The sequence below is a fragment of the Anticarsia gemmatalis genome, chromosome 12 (genome assembly GCF_050436995.1).
Source record: "Anticarsia gemmatalis isolate Benzon Research Colony breed Stoneville strain chromosome 12, ilAntGemm2 primary, whole genome shotgun sequence".
In the NCBI taxonomy this organism is placed as follows: Eukaryota; Metazoa; Arthropoda; class Insecta; order Lepidoptera; family Erebidae; genus Anticarsia; species Anticarsia gemmatalis.
Window position 1 is genome coordinate 6510537 of NC_134756.1, and position 17130 is coordinate 6527666.

At 32.8% G+C, this 17130-nt stretch overlaps 4 protein-coding genes across 5 annotated transcripts in view; 2 read left to right on the forward strand and 2 right to left on the reverse strand.

Moving 5' to 3' along the window:
* The window catches only part of Sik2 (Salt-inducible kinase 2), a 36357-nt gene extending 33018 nt beyond the window's left edge, over nt 1–3339 (reverse strand). Inside the window, exon 1 of the mRNA XM_076121184.1 lies at nt 2639–3339. Coding sequence (XP_075977299.1) covers nt 2639–2764 — 126 coding nt within the window. The 5' untranslated portion in view covers nt 2765–3339. The remainder of the gene's footprint in view (nt 1–2638) is intronic.
* Nucleotides 3340–4309: 970 nt separating this feature from the next.
* LOC142977333 (uncharacterized) lies at nt 4310–6386 on the forward strand. The gene is made up of 2 exons (XM_076121185.1): nt 4310–5397; nt 5720–6386. Exons 1-2 carry the CDS (start codon nt 4681–4683, stop codon nt 5882–5884), a joined length of 882 nt encoding a protein of 293 aa, XP_075977300.1. The 5' UTR covers nt 4310–4680; the 3' UTR covers nt 5885–6386.
* Nucleotides 6387–6594: 208 nt separating this feature from the next.
* On the reverse strand, nt 6595–8392 carry APP-BP1 (Nedd8-activating enzyme E1 regulatory subunit APP-BP1). Its single transcript, XM_076120968.1, has one exon. It carries the CDS (start codon nt 8234–8236, stop codon nt 6629–6631), a length of 1608 nt encoding a protein of 535 aa, XP_075977083.1. The 5' UTR covers nt 8237–8392; the 3' UTR covers nt 6595–6628.
* Nucleotides 8393–8822: 430 nt separating this feature from the next.
* On the forward strand, nt 8823–17130 carry LOC142977065 (transmembrane protein 185B). Of its 2 annotated transcripts, none has more exons than XM_076120753.1 (7): nt 8823–8999; nt 9074–9250; nt 9687–9894; nt 10514–10649; nt 11781–11911; nt 13039–13162; nt 13577–17130. In XM_076120753.1, the coding sequence occupies exons 1-7, from the start codon at nt 8950–8952 to the stop codon at nt 13840–13842; spliced, it is 1092 nt and encodes a 363-aa protein (XP_075976868.1). In that variant the 5' UTR covers nt 8823–8949; the 3' UTR covers nt 13843–17130. The 2 variants fall into 2 exon arrangements, with proteins under 2 accessions (XP_075976868.1, XP_075976869.1); XM_076120754.1 differs by having other exon boundaries at nt 10514–10643.

Here is a 17130-nt window from a genome sequence, read left to right on the forward strand (position 1 = left end):
AATAAATACATTTGTATCCGAGAGAGTGCCTCAACTCAATAAGTGTACATGTAAAATGCAATCTGTGTTCACCGTATCTGCTGCAAATATACTTCAGGTTGAAGTGTACAAATAGAAAATGACCTTTGCAACGACATTTTGCTCCTATCGCTCTTGAACAAAATTACTTTTCGAGTTGCATTGCTTCTTTAAATATAAAGTTAATATTTCGCAATGGTTTTTGCACAAATACCTGTTTGTCTCGACTCTGTTTTTTCCGCATACCTTGTTAATTAAATATGATTATAATAAATACATTAGGCTCTTTAAACATGTAAAGTGTCTTTATGTTTACATATCGGTTTGCAAAAATATGTAATGTAGGAACATTTTTAAGAGTAAGTAATACATTTGTTGTCACTATAAATTTATTTACGGTTTTGATGTAGAGCTCTGTTTGACTTCACATAACAACCAAGGGACTTTTTCTAGTAATGCTTTTTCATAAGTCACGTTCTGTGTGTGCAATCTAGATCAAATAGACTTCAATTGAATAATTCTGATCTAAAATAATTAATACAGTGCAAACCTTTCTGCTAATAATTGGTTTATACATTTTCTGTAGGAAGATGTTATCAGAAGATCTTTTAATCTTAATCTGTATATTCTACCTCAATGTAATGTATTAAGTTAAAATAAAATATAAATATAGGTACTATAACAGAAGAATTATTACGTAAGCTTCGTACAATCACGAACCGGGTCTGTTTCGAGAAAATGCCTTTATTCACGAACTTGCACACTCACGGGAAAACTTTGTGAGTTTCTATTCCTGACGGGAAACCCCACATGAAATGGTCACATGGATCTTAACTTCGTACTTGAAACTAAAGTTAGTCAGTTTCAATTCCGCTTCAAAACTAAAACAATAGTCCCTTGCAAGCTTCACTGCTTATTAATAACAGTTTTGACCAACAAAATACAGTCTCGTGTAAACACTATATACCTACTCATATTTATGCTATTATAACGTGACACATATATGTATGGGTACTTCACGTAAATTCGTGTAAGAAACTTACAACGTATAATTTTGTTTCTTTGAGATAAGATACTTATGTTTAACAGTTATTTATCAATCAGACTTCATTATGCGTTAGTACTGAATTAGGAAATCACGTAAAGAGATTTAATTAGCACCGGACCACAAGTCCCGAGGTATCGTGACGTAAACCGAGTAACAGGAGAGGGGAAAAAGGTATACAAAATACGTCATATATACGTTGTTGGTATGTCCTTTTTTAACTTTGTTCAAACAACCCTTCCTGTGGGGAGCTTTTAATGAATATTCATTTAAAAGTTTTTGCAATGTTATTATTGTATTACAGCTAATTCGAATGTTTCAGGTTAGATATAAGTATTACTTTATGAATGAACATCATGTGACTTCATCGATGGTAAGAATTAATCAGTAGTAAATGCAGGATTTTGGTTAAGTTTTTTGCCAGGTGCCAGATCTTTATTCCGTCGTTAAACTCGCCTTGACCTGAGTAACGTGTGCAGCAATCAAGGATGGCCTTTTTTCAGGTTAACCCTTTAATTAAGTATCTTTTGATCACGGTGACATACTACTGATGGTGATAATTATAATACCTTGCTGCATCCCTGTAAAGTTGCATACCTTGAAACATGATGACTCTACCACCATGCAGAGTCAATATTTTTGCTTTAGTGTAGGTACAAAATATCAGCTTTACAAAATGTGTACGGTTATTTCAATTGATGCTTCATTCTTTGTCCTACCTTAAAACCCAGTAGACATTTTTTCTCTACTTTTCCTACATAAAAATTCGTAGTTTAATCAGCAATTAATGTTTTTCGACTTAAGACATCACTGCCTGTAATTATGATAATTTTGGTCATGTGATAAGCTGTATTACTAGTGCATACGATTAGGTGTAGGTAGTGTAATTTCTCCTTTCGCCAGTTACGCATGATAATCACGTACTAAAAAGTTAATTGCAACGAAACTAACCAGCCAACTATTGCATACAGGATAATTACAAAGTATACAATTCTCGTACTTTATGATTAATGTGTAATCGTTTTGTGTAACATAATGTTATGTTAGAAATATATATAAATGCGGTTTGTTATTAAGTTGCCCTGTGTCAATAGTGAGCATTTGTTTAATTAATACAAAATGACGGATTTGCAGAAGGATTTTTCATATAAGTACTAGTGACTATAGTTAGAGACAAGGATCGTTGGTATTGCACGTATACTACGCTCAGTTATAAATACTATCAATCTCGATCATACATCCATTATGAAACATTCTTAAGTCCGATAAACCTTTGAACGGCTGTAACGACCTACCACTGACCACATAAAAATAACAATTTATTAATTGACCTATATTACTACTTAATTACCAGTATCAGTGTACGCGATTGTACTTATTGCTCATTCATTAATGATGCTTGTTGAATTATCAGGGTTACCCCGAAGAAATTATGATAGCTAGTAGTAGGTAGTAGGTAAGTTCTCAGTGTAATGAAGATTCAAAGTGTTTCTTCCTATCAAATACTTAAAAGGAGAGACCATCCTGAAATGCTTAGTTTATAATATTCATATTATTGATTGCGTTATCCCTTACCTCAGTCTTCGTTATTCGATGTCGTGCTAACTTAACGACGGCAAAATTTCCCTTGCCAATGGTCCTCTCGATGTCATAAAATCCCACCCTAATGGGGGTTTTCGCAGGACGTTCACGGTCCGCCATTGTTGATTATATTAAATTCCAATTGGACTTTCAAACACTATGTAACTCGAGGATTTATACATAATCATCCGTAACACTCTTTTGTTTATATCCATCGGAGACAGTCATTAACGCACATTTAATTAGAGCAAGTTAACAAGCACACAACATTAACGCATGTAAAATCCTTTATATACGTCATTCAATAATTATTGTATTATGTTTTGATTGCGAATAGTACGCGATTTGTTACTCCCTCGTTTAGTGTAACGTATAAAGACACTACCTATATTACGTGTTCCGTATAAATAAACAACACAATCGTTAACATTTCAGATTGTTTTAAAAACAGCTCAAGCACACACTATATTAGTTCAGGTTCCTAATTAGCACGTTAGATATTTTGTGTATAAAATTTATTTACAACGTTAGAAAATCGCGCAGAGGCGGCGTGCGCGTATTGTACGCTCGGAGCACCACGTCACGCCGCCGCCTCACCGGCTGTCAACCGGGTACTGAACTCGAGTCGATCGAGTCGAGTACTCGTAGAACGAAGCACACCACCTACCGCGGCGGTACACGCGCGCGCTTTCAGTCGCCTGCCTGCCAGCCATGTTGATTCTCTTCATGACGTCAACAAGGCGCTCGCTGCTAAATCCCACTACATAATATAAGTACAGACTTCACGCATATGTATTTTTTATGTATAACGTAATACGACAGAAGTGTAGGTACACATAATTATTAAAATGACGATCCTGTTTTATCCAAATACATCGACAACAGACTTCAGTTCCTTCAGAGAAGTACCTACGAGTATTGACTTCGTAGGTATAGAGGCTCATATATTTAGGAAATTAAAAAAATATAGAATACCTAGACATATTCTTCGACAAGAGTACAATCAAATAGAATAAAATGAGAGCGGTCTACGCCTGGAAGTGTATAACATCGTATTCAAATAACAAAATAAATAAATAATCATAGTGCAACTAAACTGTAATGCTGTTTCCTGGGATTAAGGCTAAACGTTACAAGCAGAAGGTTTTTATTAAATGTAGGTGCGTAAACTGTCCGATGTGTATTGTGTACCGCAGAGCTCGGTATTTAATTTATATGTATTCTTTAACCGGTGCTCAATACCTCCTACAAATTTGATACTATTTACTCATAACTCATATTAGCGATTGATTTGGTATATCAAACATATTATTATTGCACATAAAACCCACGGCTGTACTGCGCGGAAGCGACATAAAATTTGAAATGTAGCTAGAATCTTTATTCTTGTTTCCAAAATAGCCCCTTTTCTGGGAAATAAATTAAAGAATTTATCTTACAATAATAACTCACTCTTCTGGCTTTTTTCAATAATATTGAAAGCACACATTATGTATAATGAAACGTTGTTTTGTGCTATTTTGTAGATGACAACATTAAATTTCAATCCTCGTTCGCGATGGTAACATTGTTCAAAGTTCAGAAAAAATTTTAGACATTTTTAGCATAACGTTAGCTCTGTCTTTGTTTTTTCCTATAGTTTTCTGATAAGATTAGTCAAACGACATCTTTATAACCTTTTACCAAAGTGAGGTGCTGCAACGCCACAAATATTTTTTTTTGCAATGTGATTGAGGAAGGCATTGGACTTATATTACAAATTTCCATCAATTTGAAGAAGTATTTTCAGAATTCTTATTTACTATCTCATTATTTTAATAATATATATCTAATATAATCAAAGAACGCACACGATACTGTCAGGTCAAGATTTTTTTGGAAACTGTTGCTTTTTATACTTACCAAGATGTCGGTGATACTCTTCTACAATTTTGACAAGAAAAAGATGTATGTATCGTCATAAAAGCTTATGTGGAATTTATATGAGCTTATAATCGTTTGAATGTGTAAATAATTATAGCTAGAATATCGTCAAAATGAATCAACTATCGGACGACAATGTTCAGAATATCAAGTGCAGTCCGATAAGCACGAATGTAAGAAACAAAAGTAAAAAGGCCAAAGATTCCTCTGAAAATCCGGATGAAATAAGTATATCTAATCAGGAGAATTTAAGCGAGACGTTAGCTAATACTCTTCATATAAATAACATCAATAGCAATTTAACGAATGGGACTAGCGATCATTCAAACGGGAGTCTCGAAGGTTTGAAGGATAAATCGGGAGCACAAGATGACACTCCGAGCGAGGTCGCGAAAGATGTAAATAGTGTACAGTGTAGTGATGCAACAAGTAAACGAGAATGTAAAGAGAAGTCTGACCAGCATACTGACCGGTGTATCTTAGACGATGCTTTACAAAACCTCGAGATTACTAAAAGCAACGAGGAGCAAGAACCTCAAGATGCAGAAATTATTTCGTACGAATCTGAGCTTCAGATGCCAGAGATCATGAGACTTATTCAAAAAGATTTGTCTGAACCCTACTCCATCTATACTTATAGATATTTTATACACAACTGGCCTAAGCTTTGCTTCTTGGCAACCTATGAAGGGAAGTACATTGGTGCCATCGTTTGTAAGTTAGATATGCATCGGAATGTGGTGAAACGTGGCTACATTGCTATGTTAGCTGTTGATGAGAAATATAGGAAGAAAGGGATTGGTTCTAGGCTGGTTCGGAAAGCAATACAGGTACTTTTTATTAATTAATTTAGTACTTCATACTACTTATCAGAATCAAATAGTATAGTATATTAACCAGCTAGGTTGGAGTGTAGCGGAGGGTGTTCAGGGTGATTAGGATATACTGTTTATCTTTAAAATGTTTTAAATCTTATGATAGAATATAAAATAATTCCATCCCAAAGTCGTAAATAGATAATTTCACTACATACATGGATTTGACCCAGTTAGCTATAGCATGTTTGCAATGATAGTGTAACTAACTTGTATTTCCATATTTGATTCTAACTAGTTCCTTTTATATTCTAACATAAATGTATCTCTGTTTCAGGCAATGATTAATGATAATGCTGATGAAGTAGTGTTAGAAACTGAAATCACAAATAAACCAGCACTGAAGCTATATGAAAACCTGGGCTTTGTGCGGGATAAACGCTTATTTCGATATTACCTTAATGGTGTAGATGCATTGCGATTGAAGTTATGGCTTAGGTGAAATATGTAGGTATCTAAAGAGAAATTCTCAACGTTGTGTTTCATACTTCTGGAGGCTATGCTGTCTCAAGTGTATTTACAAGTGGATAACTGTTGTTAATATGGTGTAACCTTCTATTGCCATCCATGAGGATTTAGCCAAATGTATAGTTTGTTTCAATTATTTTTAGTCATGTGATAATATGTTTATCTAATTTATGTGTTAAAAATTGTTAATGAAAATATTTTCGCCAATTCTTTTATATTTTGACTGTAAGATTTTAAGTGGTTAAATATCCAAACTAAATACACAACTTTGAAGAATTATACTGTAGTCACTGTTTATTTATTTATAATTGTCACCCTGATGAAATGTTGATTATTATCACATTAAATAAACCTCATTATACCTTTTTCTTACTAACTTGACAAAGTAGACATTTGTATCTACTTGATTTTTATGTACTGTTAAAATAAACAACTTTATGAAATCCTTGAATTCATAGTAAAGTATTTAATAGAAATACTTAGATTTTATTTTTTTATATCCCTGTCTTATTATTTATTTATTATATTTATAGATATTATATATTATCTCATCTATAACAATATGTATTGCAATAAACTGCTGGCTTTTGTAAATGAAAAGTTTTGATTAAGGAGGAATATTGAATCCAATGTTAAAATTTATATTTAGGAATCTTAGGAAACCAAAGAAAATCAACATTGTTTTCTAATAATTTATTAAAGTATCAATCAAGCATACTCAAAATGTGAAAGTAGCAGTGTTGGTTGAGGCAGCATCATATATGAATGTGTTGTTCACTGGTTTGTATTGCTTGGTGACAATTTTGATTGCTTCATGTGCCACACAACCACCAAGAAAAGCTGAAACACTATGAATTTCGGCACCTCCATAACGACACATTTCATGGATATGATCATCTTTAGGAAATGGTGAACATGACACATCACTAAGAAGCTTGGTAACACATACTTTCAACTTACTTATATCGCCTTCAGGTTCCCAATCACCTGGGGCCCTGCAGTGTTCTGATTGGAACATCTCTGCAGCTCTTAACAGAACATAATGTACCATCATTACATCTGGCTCTTCTAAATGTCTAGCTATGTAGGAAGCCACAGAACTACTAAGTTGGTATTCATTAACTATACTCGATCCACTAATCAAATGCAAATCATGAGCATGTCTACAAAACAGTTTAACATCAGATTCACTAATACTATCACAGTGCAACTGTGCAACAATCTGTTGCACTTTTCTGTATACTATTTCTGCATCCATAGCAGCTTGAGTTCTGTACAAATTTTGCAATTTGATGTAATGGTCTGTTGAGGCAGTCATATCTGGCAGCACACCTTTAACAGGCAGCTTCCCTTTGCCTTCGCCTTCAACAAATCCTCTAAGTGCAGCACACATAATCCAAAATAGAGCACTGTCTTTTGTCAAATTAGTTGCAGCAGAACAATATAAAAGTTCCTCTATTTTAACAGGTAAGTAAGTTGGAACCAAGGCAGTATTCACTGCTCTAATAGCTTCCTCAAAGTTTTCCTCATTAATAGGAATATCATTCTCATCCTTTCTGATAAATTCTTGGATAATACTTTTGATCTCATTTTTCTCCTTCCTGCTCATAGGCCAGCTACTACCATTGTTAGTTTGCCACTTTTGTACAGCTTTGTAAATAATAACAATCCATGGAATGTGACCATGATCTTTCAAATCAATTGCATCAATGTTAAAACTATCTAAGTAGTCAGACAAAGCTTGAAATGGAACATCCAAGCGTAAATCAGTTTGTTCATTATCAGGATGAGTTTCAATTACAGCATGTTCCTTCATTTGAATTCTGAATGATCCTAAAAATCCAACTGAACGGCATAAAATTAATGGAACATTTACATCCCACAAGTGCTGAGCCAAATCTTGAATCGTTTTTTCACCAAGACTAGTAGCTATAACAACACTGAAAGATTTGAAAAAATCAGGATTTTCCTTAAGAATTTGATCTGGAGGTTCTTGAACTGAATGTCCTTGCACAGCTGGATTCAACTCTAATAATAATCTCAAAGCTTCAGATCCTCTATTCAATCCTTTGCTTGAACACTCCAAGAAAAAGTTGCTACCAATATCTTCATCACTTACAATTTTATCATCGACGATGGTAATAGTCCCAACTCCAGGAAGTACTATAGACTTGAGGACTTCAGTGCCTAAAGCAGTAGCGTTAATAAGACATATATGTCCATGTTCCAAAGCCGATTGACCATGATCTCCCCACAGACGAAGTTGCCGGTCATACTGCTTTGTCTTTTCGCTTTGTTCTGGAGATTTTGGTGAGGGTGATGCCATAATAGAGAGTTTATTGAAGTATTTTTATTATCTTATTAAACACGCCACTTATTCACGAAGAATCGTATTGTATACGATCAATATTTTCAATTAAAGTATGAAAACCTAAATAGACCGTTTTCATCGCATTGACATTTATCAAGCTGACATTTGACAAGAGCGACAAAAATGACAACCAGTAAAGTAGGTAACTGACATTGATCAATGAGAATATTCCGTTTCATGCTTAGTCCTTGATCAGGTTGAAAAAAAATAATGTGTAATAAAACCAATATTTTTTTGAAATAAATGCCCTAATTATAATACACTCACGATTTTTCACTGACTGAAGGCTAGCTAACACACTAAGTTTGTCCGACACAAAATAAACTATATCTTTAAATTTACTTTGACCCCGTATAGTATTTTATCGTTAAAAACTACATTCAAACTTATTTATCTAGAAAATAAATCCCATAATTAATATGCTGGAATCCAAAAAATAACCAGGCATGTTCCAGAATAAAGTTGCCCAAGCACAAGATCACTCCAAATCCATAAAGCAGGGCATAGTTTTGAGTTTGACATAAAAAATAAAATATTTATCTGTAGCTTTGCAGCTGTTATGGAATGGATCTTGTGTTGTGATTTGTGAGATTATCTATAAATTTAGATAAGAAAAGTCTTCAAGACTAGATTTTAAAGTGAAATGTTAAGACCATATTACCAGACGAATGTGTATGGAAATGAATTTACAAACTTTATTTCAGGATTTTAATCCTAGGTAATTATTTCGGTAAATGTTTTGAGCTACTTCGTAGGTGATGATGATTGATATATTGTTTTTGTTATTTACAGCAAATTTGTCGTGCACAGTTGTTTGCTAATTTTTACGGCATTATTAGCTTTAAAGTTAGATAACTCCATAACATGGTCGTACTGGGCAGTTTTTACACCAATATGGGTGTGGAAGTTCCTTGTAGTTATTGGTGCCACAGTTGGCACATATGTTTGGTGGCAGTACCCTCACTTCAGGTAAGTGCATTAACTTTCCTTTGAACTCAACTTTCCATTGCTATCTCTATCTTACCTCTCTTACCTTTTCACATGTATATTTTAAAGAATTTCACTGACCTTCAGTCTGTCAACCCCTTGAATTGCAATGAAAATGACAACAACCTGTAAACCATATATGAAAGTTTGTAAAAAAAGCATTTGGAACTTGGAAGTCACCTTCTACTAGTTTCTCTATTCAAACGTTTTGAATGCCTACTCCTTAAATTTAATATTTATTTTACCTTGACTTACTAACAATACATACTAATTAATACTTTATATTTTTAGATTTTAATTGAAGTTTTTAATGTTTTTTTTTTATTTATTACTGTTCTCTGGTCTCCGCCTACCTCTATGGGATCAGGCATGATTTTAAGTATGAAGGTATCTATGTATGTTTTTTTATTCATTGCAGGTTGGAGGGTGAAGCATACATCCATTACAAAGCTATGTTGATAAGTCTTGCCATACATCTTATTCTTCTCATGTTTGAGTTGTTGGTGTGTGACCAGCTCACAACACGGCGCCATGTATGGATACTGGTGTTTATACCACTTATTTTTATAAGCATAGTTTCTATTGCCATCTGTATATGGTCGGTGAAACATGATCGCAGCTATGAGGTATGTATTCCTTTTATAGAGATTATTATTTTAATTGAAAGCCTTAAAAGTAGAATAAAACCTTATTTAATTCCTAAAAATGCTAAGTCTATGTAGTATTTTTTTTCTGAGTTGACAATTAATGTAACTTTATCTCATAAATATATTAAATAGGTACTGCAAGTACTAATTAAATCCTATTTTTTACTTTTCATACTTAGGACCAAAAAATGATGTAGCCTCTGTCTAAATTTTACCTAACAAATAAAGCCATAAAATAAGTTTATGGTATATTAAACCCCACCCTGGCTCATAGGTTGTTAGATCATTAGTCTGGTTGTCATGCCAACACATTTACTAGAATCTCATAGTAGCATCATTTGCACAGTGATTACTGGCTCATGAAGATAATAGTGAAATGTGAAAATTAATAATCATTTCTGGCAGAGTTTGCTCCTAAAAGAGTGAAATTAATACAACCAGTTTGAGTTGAAAAGGTAAAATTGTAATTATGCAACAATGCAAAATCTTTCAAATAATTATATTATAGATTTTCAAATAAACAGATTCATAAGTTCTTTAACAACAAATAAAGTATTCAATGGCATTTAAATTAATATTGAATTTTCTTTAATTTCAGTTGGAATTATTTTGTGCTGTAAATATACTCCAGTTCATATTCCTGGCATTGAAACTGGATGGTTTTATTAGTTGGAGCTGGGAGGTTGTGTTTGTTCCTCTTTGGATATTGATGTGCCTCAGTTTAGTAGGTGAGTGTATGTATTTCTTTACATTATTAACTTTATATGTCAATTAGCTCCCTTAACCCGGTTTCTAAAGCGTTTTTTTGTATGAGTTTCAACACTATTGAATAGATAAACTACAGCTAAATGTACCTCAGAAACTGGGGGTGAGGGAAGTAGAGACTATAAACATTGTCATTTGTCTTGAATGGTCCCATGGGTAGGGACAGACTATAGATTGTCCTTGTATCTGATTACATAATTATATATACTCATACTTCTTTTGTTCTATAATTATGTACCTATCTGGCTTTTCTATGCATATAATATAATTCATTAATAAAAAAGTAAACCAGGGTTAAATACTTTATTGCCTAATTATTATGTAGAAAAATTATTGAGTATTTATTTAAATTAAAGCTATTTATATTTGTAAAATAGAAATAAAAGTAACTTAAATTGCCTTTGTTCAACAGTTTTAAGAATTGACATAATAACCTAGATATGTCCATATTTATGCAAAAAGGAACCACACAGCAAATACGTACTTTTGAGATATCAAAGGTTTTACAAAAACATGTGCAGGTCTATCAGTTGTAGTTGGTTCTGTTCTGCTTTTAATAAACCCTATTTCTGAGGCGAAAATTACGTCGTTCTTTTTTGTATAAGGTTTTAGACCATTTCTATATTAGTATTCCGCTAAAAAATAAAAATTGAAAAATTGTCGTGTGGTTCCATTTTGCATAAATACGGACATATAATAGTAGATATTTTGCAATAGGTATCATGCTTATCTGATATCACTTAGTAGGGTCACTAGAGCAGATCCAAATGTTCAAGGCAAAACTTAAAATATTGTCGAAAAAGATGTTTCATAAATAATAAAAAAAAACTAACATTATGCAGGTATTTTTTGCTATTTATTGGTCATAAACAAATAATTTCGGCTCTGTATATAAATATACAGATCGGAAATTACAAAATTATTCTGTATTTCAGCCATATAATATGGATCTTCTATAAGCAATATACCTACATACATATTTTGTACAGAGCCAGTCAATACCACTATTTATAGCTGTATAAGCCTCCATAATGTAATTGAACCCCATAATAGCGATTTGTATGTTAGTTATTACTTAACCATTACGTTGTATTTCCCAGGGGTCCTATACAGTATAATATTTGCGGGGATCCTGCTACGAACGCCCGAGGTCAACGTACAACAGCGCCGAACTAGTTTCAACTCAGCATTAGCTTACACCTTCACAGTTATACCTATATTGGTGTTTCAGGTACTATACACAAATTTTTTTATTATATTTATTAATTATACTTGTATTTTTCAATATTATTCTGAGATATTAGAATACCTTACTACCACTTACTATGAAACAATATTTGTGTTTCAATATCCATGATATTGTTGCCCAATTGATTCTGAAGATAAGGCCCTGAATTAATTAATATCAACAATTTGGTAACCCATCTTTGGCTTTACTTTTTTTAACTAACTATCAAAGCCTTAAAGGTCTCTTATCGTCAATTAGCGACCATTAAAGAACTAAATACAGAAATTTATCTAAATTGATCGATCATTGAAATTGCTGCAAGATCTCACGTGTGTCGAGCATTATATGTTTACGTCACATTTATTTATAGCAATCAATGTGCATGCGTTTTCCTTCACCATTCTAATTTGACTGCGTAATATTCTCGCTTGTTACTTTATCGTATTCAATGTGACGAATTGAATAATATCGCTATAAGTATATGTTCACTTTGTACAATGCTATATGACGACTATATATCCTATCATCCTATAGCTCGCCGTGACTTTGTTTTTAAAAACAGTAAAGTAAAGAATGTATTTTAAAAAGGTTTATCTGAATTAGTCTCGCGATAACTATACTTATTATTCATACAATAATAAACATAAACTTTGTAATACAATATTATTTGATAACAAACTGGCTTATGTATTATGCATAAGCAGACCTTTAAGTGAGGCATGTAAAAACATGCGGATATAATTTAAATTACCTTTTGGTGTAGTAGTCATAGCACAGACGATGCAGATTGGATTTAACTATATGCCGATTTATGTACATAATGTATTTAATTAATCGATAGCAAACAACTATTCAATTCATTTACAACGATTACTTGAGTATCATTAAACAGCGACATAGATTAATATCTGCAATTCAGCGTACTTATTTAGAGAATGAGACTTAAAAAAATATTCAATCCGTTAAACATTACTATCATCGTATCTATATCATTAATAGCAGGGTTTATAAATTATGTTTGGTTCCAATTCAATACCTTACCATCAGGGTATGACCCGAAGTTTCCAGGAAGGTAAAGTCCTAAAAAAGCAAGTCGATAAATTGTTTTACAATATTGTTTTTTTCTCCAGGTGCTACTAACAAACAGATTAGATGATGGACTGCCGCTCTCATACACAGTGGTCGTGAGCCCGTTGTTCGTCAGCTATGCGACTCTCATCATCATGTCGTTCAGTTCTAAAGGTGGCAATAAGTGTAAGTACTTAATACTTACAACTACATGATCATCCTAGTATCCTGCTAATATTATAAATGTAAAAGTTTGTGAGTATGGATGTATCTCTTTCACGCAAATACTACTGAACCGAATACGATGAAATTTGGTATGTAGGTAGCTGAAGACCCAGAATAACACAAAGGCTAGGCTTTTTATCCCAGAGTTCCCGAGTGATCGGGATTTACACGGAAGGGTTTCCGCGCGGACGAAGTCGCGGACGGCTTCTAGTTGTTAATAAACTCACCGGTTCAACATCAATTTCAAGTATTAAGCAGGACTTAATGAAAACCGTATCAGTACATAGTAGAAATAATTACTTTTTTTTAATTCCGACCAAAATAAGATATTGACACAGTTGAAGATAAGAATTAAAAATATTTTTTTATTTTCAGGGTGGTTTGGTATAAGGAAAGATTTTTGCCAATTCCTTTTATCAGTGTTCCCGCTATTACAAGAGTATGCAAACATCGCATACAATAACAATGTAAACAGAGGCTCAAATGTGATACCGAACGAGCAGCCCGTCAACCAGGAACCATACAGAGACGAAGAGACACACAAAAAAGTTAAAGAAAGCAAGAAATCACAGAAAAATCAAAAGAAAAATGAAACTATGAAGCCAGTAGTGCCTATTACGAGTATAGATATGCCAGATTGATGTGTTAAGTAGCTTTTTAAGTGCTGAAATGTGTGTTCACTCGGTAGTTATCTGTCTTATGTAAATATCAGGCTTCTAATAAACATAATGAAGCAATATTAAACGATTGTTAAGTTTGATATTAGGGCTAAGCTACACGTTCCGTGTTTAGGTAAAATTAGTGGAGATATTAAAATGTGTACATTATTTTTTATTGTTATTTCTATGTAGGCTAATTCATTAATGTTTAGTACAGTTTATTTGTTGCGATGTTAGAACCGGCCTTATTAAGTTTTGTATTGTCGTTGAAGTAAACATTAACTAATTATTTGCACCCCTTCAAAGCAATTTTCTGCTTCCTTTTTTATATTTATAATTTCATGAAATGCAATCTTATGTTATGGAGATGGATTTGATTTGATTTTTTATGGCAAAGTGATAAATTTTAAAGTATTTTTGTAGTGAATAATACATTTATTTTAGTGGAATGGCTTAGTATTAACCAGGCAGGTAATGGTGATAATCATTAATCATATCAAATTAAGCAATCTTGCTGTGTAGAGTTAGTATTGTTACTGTTGTGTCACATCTTTACACATATTTTGCCGTTACGTTTAATAAAAAAATGTCTTGCATAGTTTCTAAAACTAACTAAGTTTAGCTATTTTCTGTGGAGTAGTAAATTGTATCGATATGCGATGGGTATAAAGGCGTATGTCACAATTTTATCATAGATTTGCGGCTTCCAATTTAACCAGATGTTTTAGTAATACATATTCTTGGCAGCTACCTTTATGGTCAGCGATATTCGTGTGGTCTTGTGTTTGGTTATTTCTAAATTATTTTATTTGACTCGAATTTGGCAGGTTTTAAGGAAATGAATAGTGCAAAACAAAAATATTAAATTTCCAGAACCTGAATAATTTAAATGGTTCTGACCGCTTACTGTACTTCTTATTTAAAATTTAAATTAATAAAATTGTACTGTGTCTGCCTTGCACAAGCAAATGGACGAATTGTCTTATTGACAATATATAAATTAAGATTTATCATACAAGTTTAAACTTGCCGTAGATTCTTGCGCATAAATTATTATATAAACATTGGTATATAAATACGTTTGTGGTTATTTCGAATATTTAAAAATTTGCATAAAACTATGCATTTTTGTAGTTTTATGTGATATGGTGTAGTAGCAAATTACGTAGAGTATTTAAGAAAAATATTCCATAAAGAGATGTGTTCCATTTTATACCAACTTATAGAACACGCTTATAAATGTTATCAGTTAGGTGAAGCTCAATACACAGCAGTTGTAAGAAAGTCACTTTGTGCCTCTTATCCCACACAAAACGTCTGCTTTATATATTTATTGCCATTCGATAATAGACCTCAATGTGATATGCAGACGGATTCAAGATGAAATAAAGTTGACTGATGCACAATTGTTTTCTTACTACTGTGCTTTTAGTTGCAGAGATTGTAAGATTGTATCTTTTCACATTAGCAGATTTAGTTCTGATAACCATTAGAGAGTTTTATGCTATTGTAATTTCCAATTAGCGAATTAAAGTCACCGAATTTCAATAATACCTTCGTGCTACAGGGGGTATCGAATTCTGAAGTTGGCTATGTGTTGAAAGATCAATCGAGCAATCAGTGAGCAACAAAAAGTTGCCAGTGTTGCTAAACCTATAAGTGTTCTGAGAGCGACTGTCTTAAGTCTTGCCAGACTTTAAAAAGAGACTGATGTTTTTAGAACACAACTCTTTGTGTTTAGTCTCGATTACTATCACTTACTTTTTTATAGAAATGTGCTTTATGACAATGTAGCAATACTATTATTGGGATCACATCATAATATGGAGTTTATAAAATTAAGAACATAATGTTCCAAATATTATTTTTACATGTTGTTCCGATATAACATAGTAGTGTATTTTTCCATTACAGTTGTTCAGATGTGTAAATAAAATAGTTCCTTATACTTATTAAATAGTTACTTGTACTGGTTTTATAATACGACTACGTCAAAGGTACATTTTTGCTTAGAACGGTATAACATAAACATGAAGATTTAAACGAAATGAACAACAAAAATATCGCAATTTTAGTCAGCAGCGAAGTTTAAAAAGTGTCTAATAAATGTAGATTTCAATGAACCGATAAACAACACGCAAAAGTCGTATACAAAGCTGCCTGTATTCTTAAAAGCGATATATCAACGTATGTAAAACATTTGACAAAGCATTCTCGTGATAAACAGCCATCCGTGCACTAAAAAGGTTATATATTGTTGGTGCGTGATGGTAGTGACACCCCACCGAGAGCGATCACGCACGCACCCCTAGTTATTTATTGCCGCGACACGGTTTGTTTTAACTACCAAGGTTACAATTATGTCTTATTCGACGCCCACGATTCAATTCCAGATATAAATTTCATTGACTGAATAATCTAGGGTTCTTGCGTGTTACCCAAACACGTATTTGGAAACAAGACACGCGTGTGCTAGCTTTATTGAAGAAAAAAGCATCAAAAGTATATTGCTTAGGTGTCAAGGCAACGTCTTGACACCTAAGCAATATACTTTTGATCCTGTGGGTCGTGACATTTAATGCATGTTATTATATTTTAAAGTTTATGACTACAAAAATTCAAGGGTACCTATAGAAAGAATATTTTCGTAAGATTGGAAAGAAAAATGCAAATTGAGGTGTATGGTTCATAAAAGCCCTTTTACCATTATTGAACTGCGTCTGTCAAAATTGCAATATTGTTGTTAGTGGGTACAGTCAGCAACCAAAGTCAATGAATAAAATATTTCATGAATGAACCTGCAAGAAAAAGAAAATTTAAACAAAGTTAATTAAAGCAACAATTTATTACATTTCTGAAATTGATAATAACAATAAATATTCTGGAGTTATCGTTATTAGTAAAAATGTACCTTACGCTTAGTCGTATAGATGGACAAAATAAATTTGACCCTTTGTTTAACCTACTAACTTAACGTGTTTTAATGTTGTTAATTCAAACTGTCACTTTAGGTAACTTTCAATGGTCTTAACTGAAGTTTTATTTAAATTAAAATGTAAACTTTAACCGTAGCCGTTCAAAGTTGCCTTAAATGGCTTTACTTTTAAACCTACAGGGCTATCAAATATATAAAATTATGTTTACTGTGATATTCTCTTCCTATGATGTCGCAATACGCAATATCGTTTGAACAAATACCTGAATATTTTGTTTATAATAATGTTTGTTTATATTGTTTCGCATTATTAAAATACTTATCAACTGTACATA

What these genes read in the sequence shown, in the direction of transcription:
- LOC142977333 (XM_076121185.1), top strand. Translation starts at nt 4,681, where the DNA reads ATGAATCAACTATCGGACGACAATGTTCAGAATATCAAGTGCAGTCCG. An exon ending in TGGTTCGGAAAGCAATACAG is followed by an intron (nt 5,398 to 5,719) that starts GTACTTTTTATT and finishes TCTCTGTTTCAG; the next exon opens with GCAATGATTAATGATAATGC.
- APP-BP1 (XM_076120968.1), bottom strand. Translation starts at nt 8,236, where the DNA reads ATGGCATCACCCTCACCAAAATCTCCAGAACAAAGCGAAAAGACAAAG.
- LOC142977065 (XM_076120753.1), top strand. Translation starts at nt 8,950, where the DNA reads ATGTGTATGGAAATGAATTTACAAACTTTATTTCAGGATTTTAATCCT. An exon ending in CCTCAGTTTAGTAGGTGAGT is followed by an intron (nt 10,650 to 11,780) that starts GTATGTATTTCT and finishes TGTATTTCCCAG; the next exon opens with GGGTCCTATACAGTATAATA. An exon ending in TTCTAAAGGTGGCAATAAGT is followed by an intron (nt 13,163 to 13,576) that starts GTAAGTACTTAA and finishes TTTTATTTTCAG; the next exon opens with GGTGGTTTGGTATAAGGAAA.